The sequence below is a fragment of the Nestor notabilis genome, unplaced genomic scaffold (assembly GCF_000696875.1).
Source record: "Nestor notabilis isolate BGI_N333 unplaced genomic scaffold, ASM69687v1 scaffold4494, whole genome shotgun sequence".
NCBI lineage: Eukaryota > Metazoa > Chordata > Aves > Psittaciformes > Psittacidae > Nestor > Nestor notabilis.
The window spans coordinates 95,878-108,445 of record NW_009924151.1 but is presented as its reverse complement, the minus strand read 5'-3'; the positions used below and the strand labels follow the sequence as shown (position 1 = coordinate 108,445).

General features: G+C 36.4%; 1 protein-coding gene across 1 annotated transcript in view; it reads left to right on the top strand.

Annotated features, from left to right (window-relative positions):
- Nucleotides 1-12,568, top strand: part of LOC104404131 (utrophin-like) — a gene marked incomplete at its 5' end in the record, with an annotated part of 86,393 nt that overhangs the window by 56,096 nt on the left and 17,729 nt on the right. The window contains 3 exons of the mRNA XM_010012483.1: nucleotides 4,905-5,041; nucleotides 6,929-6,994; nucleotides 8,278-8,343. Of these exons, the coding sequence (XP_010010785.1) occupies nucleotides 4,905-5,041; nucleotides 6,929-6,994; nucleotides 8,278-8,343 (269 nt within the window). The remainder of the gene's footprint in view (nucleotides 1-4,904; nucleotides 5,042-6,928; nucleotides 6,995-8,277; nucleotides 8,344-12,568) is intronic.

Genomic DNA, 12,568 nt, shown 5'->3' with positions numbered 1-12,568 from the left:
GTTTTTTTTCTCCAAACTGTTTCCACTTCACAACTCCTGTATTCCACAGTAAAGCTATAAAAGCAGCTTTTCTGAGGTAATGTACAAATATCAATCAGCAGTTCTGAAAATTTTATTGTTGTGAGTATTCTTATTTCCTAACCTCAGTATGAGTATAATCAATTTTTGTAGTTCTGTACCACTACACTCACCTGGCACAGCTCCTTTTTTTGGGAACTGTGTATTTGTAGCCTTTCTATACAAAATGATGGCAGCAAAGGTTAGCCCCTTCATCTTCCAGATGACCAGTATTTTATTTCCCTGAAAGAGCTCAGAATGTGATAGGCAAGACATCAGAAGTTATTGGTTGAATGATAGTTCACCCTAGACTGAAAATTTCTTTTCAGGCACAATAAAGCTTATCTGCAGTAGTGCCTATGAAGACTTCTCCTCTAGATAAGTCATCTGAAAATTTAATTATTACTGACATCCTGAGAAGACAGATATATTCCTGAACACTAAGCGGCCTCAGTGTTTTATAAGCAACAAACTGACATAAGTCTGTAGTTTCATCTTAACATACTTATCAATGCACCAAGCATGATGCTTCACTGTTATCAAGATGAGACTGTTCTGTGGGGAAGATGAAACAAAGTATCAAGAATGGTTGAATCTGGCTATTTTGCATGAGGAACATTGCTTCCAGCTGTGGAGTTCATAGATTACCCTTTGCCTTGAGAAGAATAGCTATGTTGTCAGGGTGGTCTTTGATATGTAGCAGCTGGACAATGTGCTTTCCTCTAGGTCTCATTCTTATGGTTATTCAGATAGCTGGCTTATGTGATCTGCTACCCTTTTGCAACTTAATTTGTTAAATTCCGAGATAAATTAGTTACTTTTGAAATCACAACGTAGTTTCACTGGAGTAAACTAAAACGGACACAGTTTATAATCCGTCTCTCTGTGAGAAATTGCTGTAAAATGCCCCTATTTGAAAGTGGTCACAGAAGGATAATCTTCACAAAGTTATGCAGTGCAAACATCACTGATGTGGCAGTGACAGCCATAAATACAGTTGTTACATCTGTAATAACCTAATTTTTGTGGTATCCTTTCTCATGCCTCTGTCGAGGGATGTGAAATGCTTTGTTGAATGGGAATGAATGTATGCACTTAAACTGGTATTTAAGTTACTGGTGAATTGTATTCTTAAGTGTCAAAAAAGAATGGAGGAATGAAGTATCTGTCTCTTTACCTCTGGGGAGTTTGCCAGCCTCCGTGTGGTACCTAGCTGACAGCTGCTTGAAGATGCAACTATCATCATACCTGCACATATCGTAGCTCTTACCCTAAGTGGATCTGAGAATTTTGTTTTCAATCCGGAACAGTCAGGCTTATGGTACAAGTTATACCAGATGTTACAAATAAATAAAATGTCAAGAAATAAAAATATGGAGATGTAAAAAAGGGGTTGGTTTGTCTGTTAAACTGCAAACCTTAAGATTTCCTAATGCATTTGAAGAGTATCAAATTCAGATATCCCTACCAGGGCTTCTATTAAAGAATCAACTAAAGCCCTTTTAAATGACATAGATGTCATTTCTATTTCTATACTCATGTATATTAGAACTGCTCTTTCTTTTTATGTTAGACATGGTATAAGAAATGTAATTAGGAGAATGATGACTTAAGTGGAGAGTAGTCTTTTTACATAGGTAGGTGCAGTGAAAGCAATGGGAAATTGGTCTTTCATTATCACTTACTATTTTTTCTTTGAAAAAAAGAGTATAGTGAGAAATAAATATAAATTTACAATAAATATTGTATATTCTTTATTCACATGTTTTTTATATTTATATTTATTATAATCTTTATATATGAGCTAATTTAGAACTTTCCATCTGGTTTATTACATTCTTGGTGGTGCTTTCTCCCAACAAAGATTTGTTCTATTTCTAATATATTAAAATTGTATGCCAACTGGGTTTTTTAACTTACATATAAAAAATATGCCTCAGCATATTCTCTTTTCCACTGCTTTCCATATAATCCCAGTTTCTTAAATTTGTATTGGTTTCGAAGGAATTTTATCTGGTTTTAAATTGTGACTTATGACTCCACTTGTGCCTGGCTGGTATATTGAAGAGTGCTAATGCTGTTTTGTCAGTTTTTACAGATTTTTGCCTTGAGACCTTCCACTACAGATGGTTTTTTAGTTATTTATATGTGCCAGCCATGGATCTTAGTTATTCCTTCCTGAACTTTGTCTTGTTCTACAAGCTGACATTTTAAATCAAGTTTGAAAGCATGGTCTTTTGGCTGAAATTTTCGGTGAAGGAAAGGATTTTTTTTCCTTTGCTTCCAGAGCAGTTCTGTAACTATGTTGGTATTTCTGCTATCGATTTGTGTGGAAATAGTCAAGATGTCATTATATAAGGAAGTGTACAAGCCACCTGTTGGTTTTAATTTAGTAGATAGTTTCTATACAACAGTACCTGCCCATTCCTTTTTGAAAGTAAAATATTGTAGTACATTTCTCTCGGCATAATTTTGGATTTGATTGTGTAGTGTGGTTATATGCAAAAAAATTAGATTCCAGGAGTTGCATCTTAGTTGTATGTAAATTAAAATAGTTCTTCCAAATCTGCTCAAATATCACTGGTTAGTACTTATTGTCGTAAGTCAGTACAAATTCATATTAGTCTTTCCAAGGAACTGGGTCAGGCTGTCGTACCAAATAAAGAATACACCAGAGGAAAAGTTTGGCAGCTCAGTAGACATTTATTTCTATAATGTGTAGGTACTAAAACTTTCATTCCTTGGCTTTGGGACAGAGTTCCATCTGCTGAAGTTACTGTTGCGTGAGAACAAGCAGCCCTTTGGGCTGCCTCATGTTCCTTGTTTGGATGATGCAGTAACTGGAGCAGATGCTTTCTGAGAATGATTTTGTGAGCCCTCCCTGAGTTCACCTGTATTAAAATTTGGGAGTTCAAACACACCATAGTCCCAGATTTCCTCAGTGTGTTTTTACTTGCTAAAGCCTCATGTAAGAAGCTCTTACCTACATAATTTTGATTATCTACTATTTTTATTGCTCGTCTGATCTGCATAACAGAGTTTGTAACTGCGTATATTATACATACATTAAAATACGTAGGTTAATAGGGAAACATTTTTATGTTTTGCCAATGAGAACATAATCAGAGAATAGTTCGCCTGCCCTGCTTCTAGGCCTCTTTGTAGTATGTAACAGAAACAAATCACAAAACTGAAGTCTTTCACTCTGTTTTCCCTATAGATATCCATCCACTTTAGCATCCTTTTTGTTAACCGGCTTCTCCCAAAGCAGAGGGTAAAGAGATAACAATTTGTAGTTTGTTACAGGGTTTGGGCTGAAAATCTGTAGAAGCCATTACAAATCTTCAGCCAAAGCAGGAGGTGAATAGGCACTTTACTGCAGTTACAAGAGGAAATGCTTAACAGTAACTGCTACACCTGATGGGAACCATTCTGTTTAAATACTCAGTATACTCTGTAAGCTCATAAACTTTAAAGGCATACCATATACTATTTCTCCTTCCTGCAGATCTCTTTATCGCTGTTTTCACCTTGTATTTTATGTCTGCATGTTTTGCTTGTATCCCTGCTTTTGTAGCAGAAGTTAACTGAACGGTATTACCAAAGCAGTGCTGCTATTGTTGCTGTGATTATTTCCAGTTAAACTGATTTTTAAAGTAGTTGCATCAATTTTAATTGTGTTCTAAAGAACAGAAATTCATGGGGGGGGGGAGAGGATGGGGCTAAGTGCTCAGTTTTGCAAGAGGCTGTATCAGTGTGGATCTGTAAAAAAGCTGTTGGGGTGTGGGAGTTGCCAGTTGTAACTTGTGAATTCAGACATTCAGACTTCAAGAATCTTGTGGATAATTTTTGTACGAGTCGTATCCTGTGGTTATAAAGAGGTGACTGAATCAGTCTGTGAGTTTGTTACTTCAGGCATAATTGTTCTTACTAGGCCTGCATCTGACTGTGCATTTGAACAATGCCTGTACCATAGCTGTCACTCCATCCATAGAGGCGTTTTTTTGCTCTGGAATGATACAGATAATGGCAGAGCCCTTTAGGAAGAGATCTGGTATCTTGACAAAATGCTCATGGAAAACTTTGATACAAAGTATCATTTAGCACATTCTCCTCCCATCCCATGATGAAGTTTTCCAGGTCAAGTATAGAATGGGAAGCAGTAAGTCCCACTTTGGGAATATAGAGAGCTGTGTTTGGGGGGGGGGGGGGGGGGGTTGGTTTTTGCTGGTGGTGGTGGTTCCATTTTGTTTGTTTGCTTTTTTTTTGGTTGTTCGGTTTTGTTTTTTATAAACCAAGCCATTACTGTTAGCTGAATTTTTTTCAACACGGCCATTAACAAGTTTTTCTGTTAGTGCTGTTAGTCACAAGCTTCATGTGTAAGAGCACACTGTCAAGATTGCTTTCAATGGCTAAGAGTATCCCTTTGTAGCTGGCAGTGACTTGTCTTTTTTCTGACAATATAGACTTTTTTGTGTTTTGTACGACTGGTTATAAATATTTAGCTGAAGACTTGAACCCATTTAATTTTCTCTAATTTATGAAGTAATTGGTTATTCCAATGCATTTATTGGAATTTGAAGCCTCATTGTTCTCCGGTAGGAGAAAATTTGTAGATGCATTATTATTACTATTGTACCATATTTCAAGGACACTACATGGCAAGGGAGGTTGGAACTAGATGATCTTAAGGTCCTTTCCAACCCAAACCATTCTGTGATTCTGTGGATCTTAACATCATTAACATTTTGAAGTTTTTCATTGTATCCTTTTTCAGGACAGTAGCTGCATTATTATATCAATGCTATTTAGCAATGTTCATTTTTCATTTCTTTTAACTTTTTAAGACAACATCTGGGGAAGATGTACGGGACTTCACGAAGGTGCTGAAGAATAAGTTCCGGTCGAAGAAGTATTTTGCAAAACATCCCCGACTTGGCTACCTACCTGTGCAAACAGTATTGGAGGGTGACAACCTGGAGACGTAAGCTTGCTTATAGAGTAATTGCTGCTGGGATCACTGGCCTATTTCATTAAAAACGAAAAAGTGAAACCTGAGAAATAATCAAGAGCAGTTGTAGGGCCTGGGGCTGTATTATTTTCTGTGAATTGCTTTGCATTATTTGCAGATCTTCCCTATTTTTTAAAAAGTAAAATATTTCATACTTTGTTTTTTCGTAATCATTTTATCATAAAGCCATGGACTTTAGCAGGTCATGTTAGACTGGGCTGAATGACTGTTTAACAGAGAATGCTTTTGGGGAGAGCGGGCTTTTGGAACTACACTGCTTATTTGGTTATGTCAAAGTCCCTGGAGTTAGAAATCTGAGCTAATTATGTTCTTGCTGGCTTCAAGAAGCATAGGTGGACTAATAAATCAGAACACTCTTAGTGTCTCCACAGTATTACTTATGGTGCTGGCAGAATTACTCCACTTGATTTACTCACTTGGTAGTTGTCAGCAAAGGACACTCTTAAAAGAGCAAAATTAAGATGTGTTGACGTGGCGCTAGAAGTAGTTTCATGGATTGACTCTCCTTAACACCCTTGCATCTGTGGTACTAGCGTGTTCTCTGAACATACCACTGCTTAACTAGCAACAGTCAATGTGAAGCTTCAACATATATGCTCTGCTTGCATGCAACAGCTCAGTGCCATTTTCCATGCTTTGTTTTCACCAGAGGACTGTGTATTTTATTAACGATAAACAAACAAAACCTGTGCATTAGCAGTTTAAGAAATAGGAGGAAGTAATCTGAAAATTGACATTACTGGTGGCCTGGCTTCTAAGGAAGCAGCACACATTCAAATGTTAAAATGTTACTCAGCAGTGCAGTCTTCAGCTACCACCAACACAGGAAAGCACAGCTGCTTTGATGTAATGAAAGCTTGCAAATGGTGCCAGAAACTGTAATGTCAAAAATGTAATCACAGGTCAGGATAAAACTTGCATGGTCCAGTCATGTGGGAAATATACAGATAAATTGCCAGCATCATGCTGAGGAAACTGCTGGTATTAGTTCTTTCCCCTGCAGGTGGCAAAACTCAGTAATACATTCCTTTAAACTAAAAAAAAGAAAAAAAATCCTAAATAGTCAAGTGTCAGAATGTAATATAATATTCATTTACCTCTGGTATTTTTATGCAGAAGGGAGATAAGCATTGATAACTTTTACTTATGGTGGGGTTTTTGTTGGTGTGTGTGTGTGTGTGTGTGATTGTCCCCCCAGTTTTTTTGTTTGTAAATATATTTTCTAGTTAGTTTAAAATGAAAGCTCTGGTACTTGAGCAGAATTCAAATGAACTGATTATGATTTATGAACTGCAGTTCAACCAACAACACAAAATATTATTTTTATTTAACAAAATGAAGTATGTAAGTCAGTCTCCTCTCTCTCCATGATACACAACAGTATCTGTTGCTTTCTCTTTTGGAGGTCTGTTGTTGCTGATACAAATAACCTGGGTGGGTTTCTGGTTAAAATATTTTGTGTTTCTCCAGCTCTCTCTGCTTAAACAAGACTAAAGTTTTTTTGTTTCATAGTTTCTTTCTCTCTTTTATGGTTTGTTTTGTTTTTTTTTTTTTGGGTCTTCCTTACAGTCCTATCACTCTCATCAGTATGTGGCCAGAGCAATATGAGTGAGTATGCAGAACCCCTTTCTCTGGAAAGCTTAATATACTGGTTGTTTTCTTTTAGCTGAGTAGCGACTAATCTGATGTGCATGAGCTATAGGGCATGGCTGACCCAAAACAATAACCCCCTTGGCAATATTGTAAATGAATTTATTTGTCATCAGTCTAACTTTAAAAATAATGTTGTTTATATCATGAGTTGCTTTAGACACTTTTTTTTTTTTTTTTTTTAACTAGTCCTTCCCAGTCTCCACAGCTGTTTCATGATGACACACACTCCAGGATAGAGCAGTATGCTACTAGGTAAGAGATGCACAGTTTCTCACCAGTACACTGCATTTTGTGATTGATTCCTGCAGAATTATAAGGATACAATTCTCTATAATCAGAAGTCAAATGTTTTTAAATCGTTAGCTTCTGAATAAAGTCATAATAAATGTAAAATAGTTGCATTAAACCTATTGTCTGTCATACAGAACTGAAAATATTGCAGAATTACATAGGTAACTTGTAGGCCTGTCGCCATGAACTAGATTGGTTTGAGATGCTTCAAAGCAGAGATGGGCTAAATGGCCCTAGTCACTTAGGAGCTTGTCCTTACCCTCAGGGGATGTGTTGGAGCACCACATCCCACCCCAGCCAAGGTGGGACCAGGAGATCAACACAACTTCATCATACGTGTTGCTTTCATTCATCTTCCTTCAAACCTGAGGAATATTAACAAATGCACAGATGGGAAAGCTTGCTCCATGATAAAAGATGACACCAAAGTTCCCAATTCTTTAGGGCCTTGCGCACTGCTTTCAAAAAGAAGTTTAAAGATGCCTATGACAATGCATAACACACTTGCAAAAATATATGTGAAATTAAGATATCTTTATAGTAAAGGAAATAGCTCTATTTGGTGCAGTCGAATAGATGTGCACATCATTAACTGTTCCTAGATTTTTATGGATGTGTCTTTCTGTAAATAAAGCATATCTTTCCTAGAAACCTGAAAAGACAGAAAATTTCTGCTGTGATTTTAAAGAGCTGTATGGCTTTATATATACAGTATAATAATCCAGTCCTTTTAGATTAATCCCTTCCAGAACAAGGAAGCATAGGCAATGATTCTCTGTAATTACACTGGTTTTTTGTGTTGTTTTCCAGGACTTGTCTGTCCACAGTGTGATGTTATTTGCCAAGCATAATTTCAGATGTTGCATGTGCTATATTTAAAAAGTATTCATCCTCTTTTGTTAGTCCAGTTTTATAAAATTCAAAAAGAAAACCATCTGTGAAAACATCTCTTTAACTAATTTTACCATGAGAGTTGTGGTGATGCTAATGATAATTATACTAGAGATAGAAAATATACTTGTTCTTTGTTGTTTGGCAAGTGGAATTAGTTAATCATAGCACAAGTTTCTTGTAAAAGTTGTATGGATTATAGGTTTTTGTCACAAAATCTAGGAGTTTATTCTTATTCATGTATACCAAGATTGCCATATCTGAGCTGTTCCTAAGCAGAATTGATCTTCACAGTCTCTGTTTAAACTGTGCAGTATATTTCCTGAAAGTCCTGGTCTTTCCCTGCCTTTCAGGCTTGCACAGATGGAAAGGACCAATGGCTCCTTCCTTATGGACAGTAGCTCCACTACAGGAAGCGTGTAAGTAACTTATGCTCATTAAGGCTGCCAGTAGCTTTGGTTGTAGATGCATGATATAATCTTCGTAAGTTGTAACACAGGACTTAGTCCCAGTGACAGTAGCTAATAAGTATGACCCCAAGGGTGCCTGCATAAATTTCATTATTCCAAGCACCAATTGTAGAAATATGTCAAGTTCACTTGATGTTGTAAGGGAACTCTACATTTGTCAACCACTCTGCTTCAAAAGTGTGGATATTGAACGTGACTGGAAAAAAGTCACATCTCTGTACAGTTCTAGTTGGTATTCCAGAGTTCTAGTTGGTATACCTTTTCTGCTTTATCACAGCATAAAGAAAAAAAATCCTTCTGTGTCAAAGTGGACGATGGAGTGTGTCAAAAGCTTCTGACAACTCCCAGGACAATTTTCTCGCTGAAAAATAAATCATCTGTATTTTGAAGCCTCTGCAGAGCCTAAACAGTGCTGCTGTTACTTGTTTCTATTTCATTTTGCTGGCTGCTGATCATCTGTTTATACTTGGATATATAAGCACAGTCCTACAGTAGTTTTATTGAGGCCATTTCTTTTTTAATTATATGTCACTTTTATTCTAAAAACTTTCACTAAAATACATTGATGAACCTGAGAAGCACGGAACCCTTCGAATTACTGGTGAATTAAGTATGGGATTTTTTTCCAATGTAAAAATAAACCAATGTTTTAACCTTGGTTCTATTAATTAAATCAGTATAGTAGGACTCTGTTTCTTTTAATTTATTAGTGAATATCATCATCCTTGTAATAGAGGAAGTATAAATTGTTCAGTTTAAGTTAGAAAATGCTATTCTCAATAATGTTTTCATTTAATGTTTTAAAACCTAATAATGAAATTATTCTACCTATGAATGTACTAACAATTTGTGATTTAAAATACTTTGCTTCAGAAGAGCACATGACCACCTTTAAATGTTTCCTCTTTCCTGCTTAATTAACTCTATTTACATAACTAATTAAGCTTTTTTCATGTGTAACTGCTTTTATGTGTTTCTGTCATTGGTGCACTCATCAGTGAGAGAAATGCAGCCAAAATATTCCCTTTTGATTTCCCTTCCAAAAAAAAAAAGCAAACCCACTCCATACTGTCATTTGGCAGGAAAGCTGGAAACTTCAAGGCAGCTAAATGCCCGTACGCTTGATTGAGCTGTTTATTTTGCAATTAATGAGTCTACTCATACACAAAGACCAAACAACCATCCATCCCAAAGGTAAAAGAGGGGTCTATATGCTTAATTTTTACTGGCAAATTACGTGTTGTTTTTAATGCAATTTCCCTGCTCACCTATAAAAATGACCTTTAGTTTAAGAAAAAGAATGAATATGGTAAACTTGTATACCAACATGTGAGAGGGACCTCTGAATTTGTGTCTCAGTCCTGTTGTCTTAATGGTACTGTTACACAAAGTATGAAGAAATTTAGAGGCCTAGGAGGACAAGAAAGTGACTTTGTGCCCAATGGCATCTTCCATTTTATTTCCAGATAATAGTGCATTCTTTTACTAAGGTAAATACTGAAACACTCCCAAATTCTGAAGCTCTGTGGTGTAAAATTTGGAATTAAACTTACTGCCGTAGAATCTTCTAGGTTGGAAAAAGGTCTTTAAGATCACACTTTAAGAGCCCAACTGTTAACCTAGCACTGCCAAGTTCACCACTAAGCTATGTCCCTTAGCACCACATCTACATGTCTTTTCAGTAGCTTCAGGGACAGTGACTCAACCACTTCCCTGGGAAGCCTGTTCCAGTGCTTGACTGCCCTTTTAGTGAAGAAATTTTTTCCAGGGATATACAGAGCTCTGAAGTTTGGATCCCAGTTTGGGTTATATGTCACCTACAGCTGGAACATTGGGAATTTAGGATTATAATTCAGATCTATTTTTATTATATGAATGCATTTTGACATAGAAACGAGCATGGTGTAATCATTCTATATAAACTGAATTTGAAGGAGCAATCTGAAATGTGGATGAACATTTTTTTCAGCTCAGGTGGAACTCATAATTGGAGTTCTGTTCTCTAATCTTATTTTTATTGGTGTTCAAGATACCTTCAGTTTACTGTGAACATAGAAGAGAGTCATAGTTGCACAAAGCTACTGCTTTGGTCTTGTCGGGTTCACAAGTTAATCAACACTATTTTTAACACTCTATGCTCCAAAGAGTATGTGTAAGAAGTTTTCTACATCTGAATGACAATAAGATAATTTCTGATGTGAGTTAAACATCATGAGGGTGAGGTTTTTTGCAGGAATGTTTTGCAATGTGTCATTTGATTGAGAAAACATTCTTCAAGAAAATTTCTTGGGTTTCAACTAACCTGTTGTGTTAAATGTCATTATGACTACTTCTGTCTCCCTAACTAAGCTTTTCGAACCCTAGCCTCCCTTAAAAGTGTATGAATTCAATTAAAAAACATATTTTTCTCAACTGGAAAAATATTTGTAGATAGTGAAGAAAAGTCATAGTCCAGTAAATCTAGCTTCTTCACAAACATTCTAATGCTCTCATGCATGAATTTTCTGGTTTAAATATGTCAACTGAAAATATTTTTCCTTCATGTTGTCTTCTCTATATATTATGGAGTTCTAAATGTTTAGACTAGACTGTTGTGATGAATTTTCTTTGGCTTTAATTCACGCAAAAACATCTGTACCTTTAAAGCAGACTGGCCTCTTGACAAGTGAAGATGAGCAGAAGGAAAAAATGAAGCCTTTGAAAAAAAGAATAGTGTTGCTAACAGAAAGCTGTGCCTCACAATTTCATTGAATCACAGAACTGTTTGGGTTGGAAGGGACGTGAAAGATCACCTAGTTCCAATCCTTTGCATTAGACCAGGTCGCTCGTAGCCCCATCCAGTTAGGAAAATAGGACAAGAATGTAACTCTTTTACGCCTGTAATGTACAAAGTATCCCATCTAGCCCATACTGAAGTTAATTGACCTGAAAGTAGTAGAAATCCTTTCTGTATAACTCTGTTTAATATCTGTTTTCTGATTAATGCCTTTACTACCAATGTCTACAACACAGTTGATACCACTTTACACCCATCTAAAGGTAGAGTTGGAACACACCTGAAATTTTGTTAGGGAGATGTCACTCAGGTGCAGAAGTAGAAACAAGCAGTGAAGGCCAGTGGTACTTTTAGCTGGCATTGCCGCGTAGTGTGTCGCAAGTCAAATTGGAGCCCCAGTACATAGTATCTGAATACTTTGACATGATATAAGTGGTTAAAAGGCATCTTGTCACAATGAGAAATTAGTTCCACTTGATGACGAAATTAGGAGAACAAGTAAGTTAAAGCATTTTGGAGTACTTTCTGAACCTTGTTCTCAAAGCATTAGTAGGTCAAGGTACACTTTATTTTGACTAAAAGGCATGGTACTTAGTATGAGAGCCACAGGAAAAATGAAAATGATCAATGAAGGAGGCTCATAACTACCCCCATTTTACCATCTGAAATCTAATTTTGCAGTTTTCTTAATGTTTTAATCATTAAGAATCATTAAAATAATACACTGATGAAAATTGCCTGTTGGGAAATCTGAATTTTTCTTCCTATAGTGTAATCTTGAGGCAAGGGAAATTATATTTATTTGCCTTGCAAATAAATTTTTGCCTCTTACTTCATCCATGCATAATGCATGTTTTGGAATAGAACTCTTGAAAATGTATATCCAATCTATATCCAAAGAGAAGGCCATTTTTCCTGGATTTCCCTGTTGGGGTGTTCTTTTCCTTTGAGATGTACTACTTTTAAGTCTGACCTGAGACATCACTTTTACTGCTTTCTACTGTAGTGAAAAGCTGAAAAGGAACCGAAGTCTTTGCTGCTGAGTGACTTTGTGTAATTCTAGCTTTTTGTCAATGCATGCAGGGTCTTCGGGATAATAATCACCATGAAACGATGAGGAATGTATTTTGATGTTGTGCTTTTATTTTGGTTGCTGATTGCCATCTCCAACCAATTCTGCAGAAGAGAGCCAGGATTCTCAAACTGAAAGTGTTTGCATGGCATAAAGGATGTGTCACTCCCTTATGTTGTAGGACATTTTGAAGCCCTGCCCTGGGACTCCTGTGTTACTAATGAATCTGTGTTAGTTACAGCCATGAGCTTTGTTAGTGCAAATTCAAAATTCTGGTTTTTTGAACCAGTAATTTTAAAAGACAGAAGTGAAACACATGGTAAAAA